General features: G+C 37.4%; 1 protein-coding gene across 3 annotated transcripts in view; it reads left to right on the forward strand.

Annotated features, from left to right (window-relative positions):
* SH3GL2 (SH3 domain containing GRB2 like 2, endophilin A1) overlaps positions 1-16,992 on the forward strand; it is a 2,269,193-nt gene that overhangs the window by 1,409,736 nt on the left and 842,465 nt on the right. For all 3 annotated transcript variants that reach the window (XM_044061202.1, XM_044061204.1, XM_044061205.1), the window contains exon 3: positions 16,213-16,285. In XM_044061202.1, the coding sequence (XP_043917137.1) occupies positions 16,213-16,285 (73 nt within the window). The remainder of the gene's footprint in view (positions 1-16,212; positions 16,286-16,992) is intronic.

Raw genomic sequence — 16,992 nt, forward strand, 5'->3', positions numbered from 1 at the left:
TATCATCAGTAGTTAATCTACTTGTTCTTAAAATTGGCTTTTAGCAATACCCTTAAATGTATGCAGAGCATGCATGCTGTTCCTATGGGTATATCTGTTTTTATATATACAACTGTCCTAAAAATATGGGTATCAATCCATCTAATGGTCTGATCCAACAACAGGAGGTGTTTCGGAATACACCAAAGCCAATAGCATTAAAACTACCGGGTAATAACAACACGAAAGAAAGAGAAGTTGAGGGGCAGATCAGCAAGCCGGAAAAGAAAAAAGAAGATGGCGAAGCAAGGGTCTGATAACTCGCAGCAGAACAAGCAGCAAGAACAATTAAAAAGTGCCTCTGTTGTGAACTTTTCCAATTTGGAGCTGACTGTAAATTATATTAATCTTCTCAATAAAGGACTACAATTTATACCAAGTAATAGTGACGCTATGGTTAATGCTATTACAGATTTAAAGTTGTTTGTGAGGAATGTTAGCCTTAAAATGATTTATAAGGATGCCTATACACCATCAACACAGGTATGCAAACAATCTAGTTGTTTATACCTGTCCAACTTTAAATGTCTTCCCTGAGATTTGTGAACGTGACAGTGCTTTATATGCCAATAGGGATGGTTATAAATATTATAATTTAACATTAGATGAATGAGACACTAAAGAAATTGGAAAATAATACTGAGATAGTAATTAAACACACCGATAAGGGGGTGCTACTGTTATTCTTAATATAACTGATTATATACGACTTATACAAGATTTATTAAATGTCAGTAATATCAATATGAATATTTACGAACTACAGGTTAATAATGATGTTAATATAGAGCTTTTTAACTATTTTAGTGTTCCCTCTCCAAAAATACCCGTCAATTGGAGAACTTCAACACCTGCAACTCACTACATAGAACACACAGCCTTCCAAAACACCAACCATCAGAACCTAGAGATAGAAACACAAACCATACACCCACCTTCATGTAGGCTGTCAATAAAAATTTACCCAAACAACAGAGACCCCTGAGACAGAAACGCACTTGACCACCACAACACAACACCAATGCCAGAACACATAGCTCACCACCACATTGTGCCCCTCAACCCATGCCCTTGAGGCAAAACACTTTGCCCAATGTACTAATCATAGGAGACTCAGTTGTGAGGCACATTGATGTCCCACTCACTAGGGTGAAGAAGGAGAAGGTGACAGTCATTTGTCTATCAGGTGCCAGGATCTGCCAGATAACACATGCACTCAGCTCACTCCACAACAAGTACAAATATGACTCCGTCATTGTCCATGTGGGTGTGAATGACCTGAGACATATCTCCCTGGACTACATGAAAAGAGATGTGATGAAACTATCGGATTATGTGGCCCAGGCAGGTATGACCCTAGCCCTGAGCAGTATTCTACCGTCACCCAGAATGATACCACAGTATGAGCAGAAAATGATTGACGTCAATAAATGGCTAAGTTTCTGGTGTCATTCTAAGGGGATCTAGTATCTGTCTGCCTGGGACAACATGATCGACAGAGTCTGATGCTTTGCCAGAGATGGCCTGCATCTGTCACCCCTGGGATTCCGGGTACTGGCTAAAGCTCTTGCCACCCCTATAGGAAGAAACATCCTCGACCTGGTTATCACCAACATCGGAGACCGTTGCTCCACACCTATAGTCAATTCCTCCCTGGTTAAATCTGACCACAAACTGATCACCATGGAAATCTCCATCTCACCTACACCCCCCGCTAAGGTGACCACCCTGAAAAACTTCTCTAAAGCCAACTTTGAGCTCCTAAAAACAGAGGTGGCTAACTTCTCGGCACCCATGCCAATAGAAAATAGCTGCATGACTGTCAGATCATACACCAATGCACTGTTCGAGCATGTACACAAATGCATGGACCTTGTCATACCAAATAGAACTAAGACGCTCTCCAAAAAAAGGAAGCCAATCTGGTGGTCCCCAGCCATCAGTAAACTCTGCAACAGAAGGAAGAAACTATTGCAGAAAAAAAATGAAATGACAAGACTGGAAAACCTCCCTTATCAATCTCAACAAAAAGCCGAGATCTCTTATGAAATCCTCTAAAGCCAGCTATGAAGGCAGCCACTAAGCCTTCTATAGCTGTATCAAAAGCCTCAAAGGCAATACCCACTGCCTAGACTGAGCCAACAGCTGTAACCAACATACTGGCTGACAAATTCAGTACTTTACCCCCCCCCCCCAATGGCCCTATCACAATACCAGAAGAAAGCCTGGTACCCACCATTTCTGCAGCACAGGTAAAAGCTGCATTGTCCAAAGCCAAGAATACAGCGCCCATGGGACCTGATAATATCCCTGGCTGCATCCTACATGAGCTACAAAATGAACTGGCACCCCATTTGTGTGCCCTGTTCAATCACAGCCTTACCTCAGGCTATGTCCCTAATGAATGCACTGCTACAGTCATCCCACTCCATAAAGGAGGAGCAACTACAGATCCTAGAAACTATTGCCACATTAGCCTTATGAGTCTGGTATGCAAAGCTATGGAGCGCATCATCATGGACCTGCATAACAAAGATGTAGGCATTCTCCAGACTCTTGACCCCACACAGTTTGGCTTTGTCAAGGGGAGATCCTGCCTGCTGAACCTGGTTGACTTCTTTGAGGCAGTCACCAAGGCTGTGGATGAGGGGAAGGCAGTGCATACAGCCTACCTCGACCTAGCCAAGGCCTTTGATACCATTCCACACTCAGGTATCATTGATAAACTCACCAAACTTGGCATCAATCCTTATATCACTAGGTGGGTTGCAAATTGGCTCACAGACAGGACCCACAGAGTGAAAATTGTGGATTCCAAGTCAGACTGTCAACCAGTCATGGGTGGAGTCCCACAGGGCACGGTCCTGGGCACTCTCCTGTTTGACATCTACTTCTCAGAAGTCCAGACCAACACAGAAGGACTTTGGCTAACCAAGTTTGCTGATGACTGCAAGCTAGGAGTCATTATCAACTCCCCAAGTGATGCAGACATCCTACAAAAGGGCCTCTCTGAGACCAATGACTGGTGTCGGAACAATGGCTTGAAGCTTAATGCCAAAAAATGCGTTATTATCCCCTTTGGAAAAAACTCAGTTCCCACAAATTGCCACATTGATGGCAGCCCACTGAACACTGAAGGGGCCATAAGAGATCTGGGCACCCAGGTCGACAGCCACCTCACCTTTGACCACCACATTGCCACTGTGGTCAGAAAGTCCTTCTACATGGCACATCTTATAACCAAAGGTTTTGCATCCAGAAAGAAAGAGGTCATCATCCCCTCTCTACTCATCTCTCATTAGACCAGTCATCAAATATAATGCCCTGTTTGGCATGTACCTGACCAGACACCTACAACAGCTGGAGAGGCCGCAAAAGTACCTCCCAAAAAGGATCCTAGGCCTTAAACACATGTCCTACATGAACTGACACAAGAAACTTCAGTTGTTCTCAGTTTCTTATCATCTACTTAGAGGTGATCTCTACTTGACTTCAAAGCCATGTCCGACCCAGCCCTACTTGAAGTGCTACACATAAAGAAAGCCCAATCCCCCCAACACCACATGCTCCAGAGATCACAACCTCATTACCACAATTAACAGAACATGCTGGAAGGACAGGTTCATCTCCCAAAGACTGCCCATACTCTAGAATAAGCTTCCCATTCCTGTCAAGCAGAGCACCTCGCTGGCCCTCTTCAAGAGAAATCTTGACGATTGGATGGGTAATAGAAAGTTCACTCCAGGGATCATTCCAGTTGCCCTATTGGATAGGGGCACTGTGAACTAACATCGGGTGGCACTGTGCCTGGGCAATTTTTTTCGGCTAGGCTTGTAAAGGCTCCAGGGCCATTAGCCTAGTACACACCTGTGAACTTATATACAGCTTACCAAAAATACATAAGGATATATATAATTCACCCATGAGACCTATTGTGTCTGGGACTGGATCGGTTATGGAACCTATCTCAAGATATTTACAAACTGTGGTTAAAAAATATTTGTACAAAATAAGGAGCTATATACAAGATACCAAAGACTTTTTATGACAGTTATCTGCATGTTATGATCTGTATAAGGATTCAAATTATTTGTTTGTCACCCTTGATATTAAATCCGTCTTTACTGTTATTCTCATAGAGTTTGGTGTTGATGCTGTACGTGATTTTTATGTATAAATACTATTATACATGGTAGGGAAATTGAAACGCTTTGTACCTTACTTGAGGTTGTGCTAAAAATTATGTATTTATGCTTCAGGAATCTATCACCAAGTTAATGGTGTTGCTATGGGAACACCTATAGCTAATGCATGTTCCTTTGATAAAATTGATTATTTGGATGTTAGTTTGGTTAAAGATGAATATAACAAGATTAATACCCATATTTTTAAGAAGGCTGTTTATAAAAACAGATATACCCATAGGAACAGCATGCATGCTCCGCATACATTTAAGGGTACTGTTAAAAGCCAATTTTAAGAACAAGTGGATTAACTGCTGATGATAGTAAGTGTAATGATGAGTTAGATAATATGATGGAGGAATTTAAACAACAGTGATAGGAAAATGACTTACTACAGGATGTAAGAAATGAGATTTCCCATAAAAGGAATTCTGAGACACAGTCATATTTTGAACAAAACTATGTGGATGTTCCTAATAATAACAATGGAAATAGAGAACCATGGGTATGTTATGTCACAACATATAGTAGGAGATTATTTTGTATAAGAGATATTCTAACGAAAAACTGGGGGATACTTAGTTATGCCTGAACTGACTAACATAGTAGGAGAGAAACCCTATTTTACTTATAAAAGACGTTCTAATCTAAAACTAATGTTATGTTATAAGGATCTATCTACTAAACCCACTAGATATATGTTGAAACCTGGAACATTTCCATGTCATAATTGCACATGTTGCAATGATATTATTAGAAATCACGAGTTTAAACATCCCATTATTGATAAGAGATTTATATTTAAATGCCATGCCACATGTAACACTTTGAATATAGTTTATTTAGTGAGCTGTACTGAATGTCCTGCCTTTTATGTTGGTAAGAGTACTAGGAAGCTAAAAGAAAGAATTATAGAACATAAGTCTGAGATAAGAATAAAAGTTATCAGTAATGCTCTGGCTAAACATATGATAGAGAAGGGTATGACCCATAGATTGCTGTTTAGAGTTACAGATACAAGGCAAAAGAATAAGAGGGGTGGTGATTTGACTAATTCCTTAGAGATATGTGAATATGAGTGGATAATACATTTGAATACAGATCGGAGTCCTGGCTTAAATACAACAGTTAGCATAAAACCGATTCTGAAAAAGATGTTGAAATGATAACATTTCTTTATACATTTCTTCTTTAGGTGGAACATTTGATTGGGCTGTGTCAGAATGATGGTTTTATTTAAATGGTATGATGCTTATTAGTCACTAAACACTCTGGGAAGGGTTGTTACCTGAAAGCTTTGCGGATTATTTGGAAAAAGCTACTGTTTTTACTTTTACTTCTCTGCATGTCTGCTTTGTGGAGTTCCTTTTTTTGCATTTTGTTCTATTCTCCTAAGTGGTTTACCATAGTGCTGGTTTGGTTTGTTTGGTTTGATTACAGAAGTTTGCAAGTCCTTTTTTAGGAAACATTGTTTTACATGTTTTGTGATTATGGTGCCGTTACTATCCATTTTATCTGTAAGGCAAATTTTTATTAAACGTCAGCTCCTGCTTTTTGTTTTCTTTATATAGAATATGTGTTATTCTACTCTGGAAAACATATGTCTTCTTTACCATTTACTCATTGTTTTAGAAGTTTAATATCTGTATATAAATGAGTGAATTTGCTTATTTGTTTAATATGGTAATTTGTGTTGTACAAATCCTCTTAAATATCATGTTTTATAAGAATGAGATATTTGTTTTAGACATACATTTGGTTTATGGAGTATCGTCTAATCGTTTTTAACTGCTTTTTGTGTAGCTGAAAATGTGTGCAACTGAATGAGAAAACTTTGCAATAGTTTTATTAAAATTAAATGCGGAGGCATTCTTTTATTTATTTATTTATTTATTGACATTTTTTTTTTTAACTGGGAAAGTCCGACTGGGCTTAAAAGACCCATTTTCAGCACAGGCCCACGAGAAAAGCTCTATATATATATGTGTGTGTGTGTGTGTGTATATATATATATATGTGTGTGTGTGTGTGTGTGTGTGTGTGTGTTTGTATATATATAGCCGCATACAACTTATTTAAAATCCATAACAACACTTGAGGTTCAAAGTCAGGGATACAAATTATAAGATATTCTCTGTAATTTAACACCATTCAAACATCAGTAGCTTATTAATAAGAGGACCAAATACATTGGTGAAGACATATTAGTATATTTTGCTGTTGTGAATAAGACAAGAAATGCAGATAGAAAATGAAGTTAATAGCAGAAGGTGTTACAGAAAAATGGACAGTGAAGCAAGGTAGATAAGGAGAAGAGCCTTGGTTAGGAATTCTTTGAGAGTGAGTTTGAATATCTGTAGGTGTGTGTTAGATCTGATGGGGAGTGGGATGGAAATCCAGTTTTTAGCTACAATGTGAGAATAGAGGCTGATACCACAAGATGTTTGAGGTTTGTAGGACTAGAAGATGAGTTGTTTGTTTTCAGAGTGGAGAGGTCTATTAGTGTGGCAGCCAGGGAGAATCTTAAGGGCTGAGCAAGCATAAGGTTTATAACTTATGTTTATAAAGTATGTTATGTGGTGTAATTAGCTGCTTCTGTTCTAATTAGTGAACAGATTGTGAAATTTTGTTTGTTGTGACAGTGAGTTTTTGGGCAGAAGGGAAGAAGCTTTGTTTTTTGGGGTTTCCTATTGAAACGTCGACACTCGAAAAACATATTAGTTCTAAACTAACTTTTTAGATGTCATACTTGGTAAGGATGTTAAAGGGCAGATACAGAATGCACTGCATGTAAAAAAGGTAAAAAAAATATATGCACTTGTCTAGGCAAAGTATGCATCGTCCACTTATTTTCAACAGCATAGTGAAAAATCAAATGAGCAGTTTGTCAAGGTTAAATATGGTAGATGCTAATTTTACAAATCAGATTGATGTCATTATAAATGACTTTTATAGAAGGGGTTATCACCGAAGTGTCCTTGATAGAGAAAAGGGGCTGGTACTTGAAAATAGAAAATCTACATTTAAGCCAATATTTTCAAACAATATATGCCCTATAGGTCCAAAGAATGTATTAGATAGTAGTACCAACAAAGAGGAATGGATGATAGACAGAACCCATAAGAGTTGTTGGGCGATGTTTACTTTTGACCATAATACAACTAAAATTAGATTATTAACAAACACTGGTCAATGTTGTCTTTTTTTCCAGAGCTCAGGAGCCTGTATGAGCAGGGTCCAACATTTGGTTATAAGAGATTTTGTAATTTAAAAAACAAGTTATGTTATAAAGAACCGGGTAAATCACATGAAATAAGAGTTAATAAATTAGGTACATACACTTGTACTAGATGTAATTTCTGTAAATATATCTACACTGATAAATCTATAGTTCATCCTATATATAATTCCTTTTCACTCTGAAGGCGTATGGTACCTGTGAAACTAGGAATTTAGTTTGCTTAGCCAAATGTGGTAAATGCCCTGCATATTAAGTAGGAAAAACTAACCAACAACATTGTATAAGCATTTACAGAGTGCAGATAATACACACAGTTTTAAATTTATGATTTTAAGTGTTATTTATCCTCAGTTTTGAGGTGAAGATATACTTATACGTACTGAGAATGAAGAGAACAGATGGATTTTACTTTTTAGAGCACACCACCCCCCCTGGATTAAATGATGTTGTTAGTATTAACCTTGTGTTAAAAGATTAATATTATTTTTATTTTATTTTATTTAAACTATTTTTTATGTTACCTTCTAGTATATAGTGGAGCTTTTCTCCTCGGGCCTCTGCTGAAAATGGACATGTATCCAGCCAGACTAGCCCGGTCAACAAATGTAAAATAAATAAAATAAATAAAATAAAATTAATGTAATAGAGTTAAACAGACTAAGCCCATAGACCATTACTGTTCCTAATGTTTTTATATTGATTTGGTGCTCTCTCTTAACTTTAGTAATAGCAAGTGGTTTTAATTAGTCACATTATTTGTAAAGTATATTTAAGCAATGCTTCTTTTTAGTTGGTTATCATTGCCTGAAGAAGCGTTTTATACATGAAAGTGGTTGTATTAGCAATATTAAAACTGTATTACAGACATTGTGGTTCCTGACTACTTTGTTTCTGTATCTATTTTGTTGCTCACTCCTGTGGGATGTATGCCTCAGGTTTCTTTTTGCTTTTCATCTTTATATAGGAAATATAAGTCAGAGCTAGCTATACCATGATAATACTGCATTATGGTAATATGGAGGTGGGTGAGGTAGGAGGGATTTGGGCTGGAAGGAGAGAAACAGAGGGTTGGGGTGTAGTTAAAGTACCGAGATAGCCAGACAAGATGTGATGAAGGCTAGGAAGAGAGACATGAAGGTTGTGGATGTGATGCCCTTGCACTTGCCCAGTAATCAGGGAGCCTCAGTCTTCACACTGGCAGCAGTGGGGGGTGTATACACTGGGCGGATGACAAGTACACACACAGTAAAGTGCAATTTCCCTTAAGAGCACACAGAGATCACAGTCAGTCTGGGGCTGGTTTCTCCATCTTTCTCCAGATCCTTAATAAGACTCCCCACTGGCGCAGCTATAGAGTTGAGATCTCAGCTGTGTGACCAAGCTAAGAGCTCCAGCACCCTCTCTGTCCAACCAGTGCTTTGTGTCTCTGCCCAAGTAGCTGACACACACACACACACACACACACACACACACACACACACACACACACACACACACACCTGGGAAAGGCTGGCACAGGTTTACTAGCTATACCCCCTTCTGCCCAGACTCTAAGGTAGTTTCCACTGCCACCAACCACTACTTATCAGCTACTGTAAGGCCCTTAGCAAAGGGTGTACAATCCTACTGTGTAATGTTACTGTTATCCAAATGGTAGACTGACCAATCAAGACTATTTAGGAATGGCCTGTATAGTGGCAGCAGGTGCATATGCAAGTACTATAAGAGTTTAAATATGTCTCACAAATATAAGCCACAAAGAAAATATATTTAATAATAATTAGTAAAAGAACAAGACAATACTCAATACAGTTACTTCAGAGTTTAGAATCACAGGAAGTACTTAAAACAGCAATCCAGGACAGTCTCAAATAAATACAGGAAACATCCAAACTAATCTTTACTATATTCCTAACTATATGTAAAAGAGTTACTATGCCCTAAAATCCTTACTTACAAAGCAAGGCAAGTGCAGATGTAGTGATGATGAGTGAATGTTTCCAGGTCATAGACAAAATACAAAAAGCCCAGTCTCTCTCTGAGAGAGTTCTTAAATTAATATCAAATATTCCTGCTGGGTTAACTTGGATGACATCACTTTTTGTCACCTAACTTCAGTTCCCAGGCTAAAACAGAAACTAACAGAATTTAACATCTCTGTGTAAAAAATACATATCTCTAAGATGTTTGCAGATCTTGGACGTTGTAAAACAATAAAACTTTTACATTTTAAACCTAGTAAATACTTATCTTTCAAGACAATACAAAAATGTGTAGCTGTAGACATAGTGTCTGCTGCTAAACTGAAACTGAGAGATAACATATTTTGTTTATGGCCCAACTATAAAGTAACTTAACCTCAGCTATTCTTAAGTTTTGCAAGTTAATCTTCTATATTCCAGTAGGCGGGTACACTGTGGATATATCTTTGAACCTCAGTACTGTACAAACTCTGTTCAACACATACTTTTGTATCAGCAGTTTAATATACACTTAATATGCAGGTCTAATACATATAATTATTTACAAAATTCCAGATAGCTGTGCTGTCAGTATTTCCTTCTGTCACACTTCTATATAAATCATATCAATATTCACAAATGATATAGCATTATTTACAAAATTTCAGATAGCTGGGCTGGCAGTATTGCCCTATGTCACAGTGGACATGTTAGAATAAATTTGAAGATGAGACAGGTTATGTTTGTTTTAAGAGAATAAATAATTTCCTGGACAGTGCTAAGCAGCCTTGTCACAAACCTGGTGGGATTTAGATAAAGTGCATTAGCTGATGTGTAGGAACACCATTCTGAACTAAGGCAATGCTTTACCTTCCTTTGGCAAGGTTATGTCACCAGCAGAGAGTGTGATTGGAAGTTATGTAACAGGCAAATGAGCTCAATTGTAAACAAGGAGAAGAAGACCGGGCTCAAATCTGATCTTTAGTATACCAACCTGTAGTTTTCTTTGACCTGAGCAAATGTCCTGTGTAATTAGCTCAGCAGACAGACCACTCATTTTTGGTATGGGAAGATTAATGGCCATGGGCTATATTTCTACACCAGGTGCTTGGTATCATTTTGAGCAGGATTGTGGCCTCACAGTGCTAGGCTGATTCCCGAGTTCAGTTCTTGAGTGGAAAGCCTTTTCAGAGTCTGCTCATCCTCCAGTGTTTGCAAACAATGCAGCACTTTAGCCACCTTTAAATCTAGTCTTAATGACTGGTTAGGCAATTGCAGAGTCGCTCCTTGAATATGCGCTATGTCTGTCTTTGATCAGGGAAACTAATAATTTATTATGTTGCTAATACACTGACAAGTCTTTTGGGCTGCTTTGACTAGGTTGCTCAGTGGTCATTTAAGTACATATGAACCTGAGTTACTCCCATCCTGACTCTGAAGATTCAGTCTTTCAGATAGCTACTAAGCCCTTTACAAGATCCTTCACTGAAGCCATCTCTGACCTTTTTCCTGATTGAGGATGGTAGTGTGTTGTTTCAGAAGCCCTACGTTAAGTCTAAAGGTATTTCAGTGGTAAGCAGCTCTGTTTCCATGTTAGTATAAAATGTCTATGCATTGTAAATGGCTGTGTGGGTGTAATAATCATGTCTAAATCGATATAATGAGTGGCCAGAATAGTCAAAAGTTTCACTCACTATTTAAACACCACCTATTCTACTGTATTTGACATTGGTCTTACATCAGCAAAGGGCTGTAGGTCTTTGGGATGGGTACTTTAGTATGAAAATGGTTATTGCATATGGATTAGAATGTACTGGGACTCCATCCTATGGAAAGTTGGATGAAGTTCACCATCCACATGGTTACATTTCTCTGATAATTTTTCCTGAATTCCCCATCACCTTTTGCAGACACAGTCTTAAAGTGTGAGGTATTTTTGAAGCAGAAATTATCACTAACAGCTTGCAGAGAAAAGATGCTAGTAATTGATGCTGGACCTAAGGCAACAGGCATCTCAGTGATGTGGTCATACAGTAAAGCTTAGTCATATAATGTCTGTCATCTTAGATGAGGAAGAATTTGCTCTTCATCTGCACATGCTCAGCCAGTACTTGGTATGTCTTTCAACACTTTCCTAAATGTATTCGAGTGACAGACTAAAGGATTTTGCCTTGTAGGTCGTCAGACATACCCCTGCCAGGAGAGTTGGCTAGAGGCACTTGGCTGAAGTGCTGTTCAGCTGCAGAGACACAAGACAGCAGAAAATTCATAGTGGGTATAGAGAAGCATGCAGTGCTACACGCACAGCTAGAATAACCAAGTGTGGGGGGAGGGTACAGTATCCACAGCCCCTCAGGACTGTAGTGTCACCAGGCAGTATGAGTGGCATCTACAGCAGGATGCCTGGTGAACATATCTGTGGTAGAGAAATGCATCCTCCAATGATCATTACCTTTATTACTGTGTCAGGGAAGTGATGGGTGTTGTGCTTGGTGTGCAGTAAATGCGTATGTACTACAACTTGTAAAAGAGTGCAGCAGCATGAAGAAAATCCTGTACATTGTTTTAGTCACACTTATGATCCTACATGTTTTTAGGTGGCAGTTGTTTTACACAGTGGAAGTCCTACAGGAAAATCCCCTGAGCAGGGATCCTTTGTGGGCAACCATCAAATTTTGCTCTTATGCACCACAGTAAGACATTCAGGAAGATGTTCATAGAAGATCCAGGCTGGACAGTTCAAACACATTCCAGTTTCTCATCCCTGTCCATGCTTATTTAAGCTATGGCCATGGAACTCCATGCTTCTGTGTGTCCCCAGTGAATTAACCACAGCAATGTGTCTCCACAGTGAATTACAATTCACCCAGGTATCCCCAACCAATTACCCCCATAGGAAAATGCCCCACAGCCTATAAGCCTGAAGCTCTGAATAAATCGCCCTGCTTCATACCCTGATAGTTTGATTTACCTACTTTAGTAATCAATCTGCAGACTTTTCACACTGAAGGAAATTCATTGCATTTTATTTTTGTGGTGTTATATTTCATAATCTCAAATGCCTGTAACTGCTTAAATTCATTGATTCAGTATATTTAATATGTGTGCATCAAAGTCATCGCAGGAAACATTGATTATTGGATGGGCACCCATAAATTCATCACAGGCCTATCTTGCTTTGCCCTCATGGAGACAGGAGATACCCTACAAGGGATGGTATTTGCAAGGCAGTTAGGGTCCATCAGCTGAGTCTGCTTTGTTTTATGAAAAATCTGACTGGTTTTCAAAGGCATCTTTAGGGAGTGTGGCCAAGATAGTGACAAGCTACCAGTGTAATTCTTCTGCTGTGCTATTTGAAATATATTTCTGACAGGAAATTCTAATTTTACGTTTTCCCCAAAACTTTCTTTGTATGGAACTACTGTCTTAACATTACAGTGATTTTTTTTTTTAAATATTATTACATATTAATATTTTTCCTGTCATTATCTTATCAGAAAGGTCTTATCTGTTTTTTTTTTTTTTTTTTTCAAATGAGTCACCCAAACTCTAATGCACAGGGCTCATCATTAAAAAAATCTGCGGTCAGTTCTTACAAACATATAAGAACTTTCTTTAAAAATTTACAGAATGAACCACAAACTGGGTAATTTTAAAGAAAAATGCTCTAAACAAATGGAACAGCTACAACAGATGATAAAACAACAGAAAACTCAAATATCCAGAATAGAAGAGGCATTAATTGATAAAGAAGTCAGACTGTATTTTGGAATCAATTGATGAAAAATGTGAAAGTACATTCTACTGATTTGTTACGAATAATTTTGACATAAATAAAGAAATGTGGCTAGGTATACACATCTGTAGACAATTTACCATTCAGAATATTGGTTTAATGCATTCACCAATAAGAAATACAGTTTCTAAATTTATAGACATTTTAATTAATCTAGAAAGTCATAATGTTGTTGGGAAAGGATATTTATCTAAAATATATAAACTATTTAAAAGTAAGAAAGTATAGTATAAAGAAAATTATTTGGATTATTTCATATTAATAAATGAATACTCACCAAAAGAGGAAGATAAAAAAAAATAATACTGTTGTCTTCAGAACAAACCACTCTTTCATTGCACAGCAGATTATGCTCCTGAAAATGTATGCATATAAATGTTTTAATACCACACAAAATTGAATTAATATATAAAAGAAACTTGATTATTAGAGATGTAAATTAAATATAAAAGCTGATTGGCAATGCATGTTTTATTATTGTAAACTGCTTAAGTCATTTTGTGAAATCTATTTTTATGATAAATTTCGTTTAACCAACACTATGGTGATATTTAATGTCCCAGTCCCTACATGTGTTGCCAGAATAAAATATCCTCTTATCTGGAGTATTTTTGCTGTGGCAAGAAAAATTATTACTTTTAATTGGAAGAATGAGTCTTCCCCTACTATGAAAGAATTCAAGAACATTGATAAAAGTCTTTGTCAACTTGAATTAGCTACAATCAAGACAAGAACAGAAAGAGTTACTTCATATTACAATATTTGATTGAAATTTAAGGATCTGTTAGAATTCATGGATATTATTTAAATAAGTATGTTAGAAGATGAAATTAATAATAACATTTATTGTTTGGTAGACACCTCTCTAAATAGTTGTTGAAATTAATTTTTACTTTGTTGTATGTTGTTTTAAGTTTTAATGTTTAATTTGTTAAAAAAATAAAAAAGAATAGTAAAAACAAAAAAGCATCTTTAGAATAGTTTGCTGCTGGTCTGTGGCTGCATGAAATTTTCATTGCAAATGGACATTTATAGTTCTGTTTTGATGAACTCTGATGATGTTCTCAAATGCTTGTTGGCACTGTTTTACATGATTGCCTTGACTCCGTTAATGACATTGTAATTATTATTTATTTTTTTTTTTTACAGTTTCTTTACAGTTTCCCAGGGGCTTTATATATATTTGAAATGGGCTCAGAAAATTGAACAATTTCATTGGCTAACAGCGGTGTGTTAAATATGTTTAATACATACCTGACAATTATCCCTGGAAAATTACAAAAAAGGAAAAAAAATGCCTTTTCATGCACATGTAGGATTGTTGTTGACTGCAACAGTGAGGCATGAATCTTTCAGTAGTTATTGTCAGATAAAATTATGCATTTCTGTTTTTGAGAAATGTAATAAAGTTGAAACATTTCTGAAGATCCATGGAGAAAGTTCTGCAAAGTAATTAATTCATAAGGTTCTGTAACCTGTGTTTTTAGTAGCTGAGAGCACAGCTGTCTAGCTGGTTATCATGGATGTCTAGAAGCTTGCATCCACATGAGCCTACCATAGGGAGCACTGTTCACTGTGTTTTCTGCCCAATTGGGGGTTCCTTGAAGCATTCAAATAATGTCTTAAACCCCGCCAAAGTATGGCTACAATCCCAGGCTCTTATTTCCTTCTTCCAGTGTCCGTTAAGACTGGAGTTCTTGGAAATGAAGTGGCCAGTAGACTAGTATCTGATGTATGTGGAGGGGGAGGGTATTAAAAAAAAAACTTTATCAGTGAGGCACAGCTTATACAGAACCTGTGTTTTTTTTTTACCATACATTCTGAATTGGCCTTACACATTTTGTTAGTATAAAAAAATTGTGGCTGCCACTTTAAATAGTTAACAAAAACCCCTTTGCAGGTATGATTCCAAAAGTTCCCTTGAAATGGGATTGAGTATAATGTGTGAAAGAGAGGAGGTTTGAACAGCAGACTGAAGCTCATAAGTATATAGTCAAAATATTGCCATGTCTGCAAGTGCGTCGATATTACCTCCAGTCAGCAGCCATTTGATGGAAATTTGGACCACTGTTCTCTTTAATTGCAGTTAACAGCAATTGTGATGGGATCTAATGGTACTGACTTCACACATTTTTCACTTAATCTGTTATGCTGAACTAAGATTAGAGGATTTCTAGCCTCAGTTTTTGCTACTTGTATTAGTCATGCTTAATGTTTTTCCAGCAAATTGTTAAACAAATTCCAGAGTGAAAAGCAGATTCCAAAGTTGTGCAAATAGAAGCATTACATGTCATCCTTACCATTGCTAAGTTAATACATTTTAGGCATTTTTATATTATTTGATTGTAAAGTGAAATAGGTATAAGGCGTACAGAACTGAAAAATATTTGGTCCACTAGTGGGAGGAGTCTTGCCTCTGAGTACACCACAGGGATTAAGATGATATCATCCCTTGTTTTGGAGAGGTGGAATGTAATGACTAATACACTGTCACTATGGAAAAGAGTGCTGGACCAGTCAGTGGAGCACTGTATCCTAAATGATGACAGGAGGTGGTGATGTTGATCTATATACTTGCCTGCTGAAATGCAGTGCACATAGAGGACTGGCCAGGGACAGGGTAAAATGGCAAAATACCCTCACTAGTCCCAGGTTTAATGGCATCTGCATCCCACCACAGTACATAGAGCAGAGCTTTATTACTGGTGTTGGTGTATGTAAGGTGGCTAATAGATTGTCAATAGAGTGAGTAGCAGGGCCATTAGCTGGCAGACTAGAACCTGGCATACATAAAATACAATGAAATTAAAAGTAAAACAGGGAACTTGATGTGATTGTGACTGGGGCAGTCAAGTTACCCAATTTAAAACATGCAGCTGAAGATGCTTTTTGAATTTGTCTGTGCTTGGAGTATATGAGTGATGTATTCAGTGTTCTTATTGTTTCAGAAAGTGGATGTTTTATTGATATTCAATGCCATTCTTGTTTCAGAAAGTGGATATTACCAGCCGAGCTGTAATGGAGATAATTACCAAGTCAACAGAATACCTGCAGCCTAATCCAGGTAACATAGCTGATGAGCATGTTATCTCCAATCCAAATGTCTGTACCTAAAAGTTTTGTATCAGTTATTTATCCTACATATATGAAGGCTGTATTGTTAGTTAACTTGTGTTACATGTTAAGGGATACTTTATGTGACTTAATCAAACCTATAAAATATGCAGATACACAGTGTTGTGTATTTGGAAATCAGAGAAGTTGTTTTTGTGCAGCTAATAAGTGCGTGCTGAATGAGACAGTATGAAACAGAGCAGTTATTTCTCAGTAGACTTTTTTATTGGAAGAAGGCAGTGACAGATACTGTTAGAAAGTGGACATTTCCTCCCTTAAGGGGGGAGTGTTAAAAGTAATGACAGCTTTGCACAGATAATACTGCTAACGAGTTTTTTGATAGGGTGGAATACCTCTAAACTTCTTAACTCAAGAATTCTGGACAAATACAACAACAATGTGGGAGAAAGGGCCAAAATTAGGGACAGATTTTACATACCATCCTGGAAAGTTGCTAGAATAACATGTTTTGCATTTGCATGCATTTTCTGGAAGGCATGAAGTTGCAAACTGAAATGTCTGTCATAATTTAATGATTGCAGTCCTCCGTGATTTTACAGAAAAACAAACCAACAATATGAAGTGAAAATCTGGACATGTTGCAGAAGTCTGGAACTTGAGGGGTAGGTATGGAAGGACACATCTACACATAAAGAC

The sequence above is a fragment of the Protopterus annectens genome, chromosome 2.part0 (assembly GCF_019279795.1).
Source record: "Protopterus annectens isolate FY-2018-M chromosome 2.part0, PAN1.0, whole genome shotgun sequence".
NCBI lineage: Eukaryota > Metazoa > Chordata > Ceratodontiformes > Protopteridae > Protopterus > Protopterus annectens.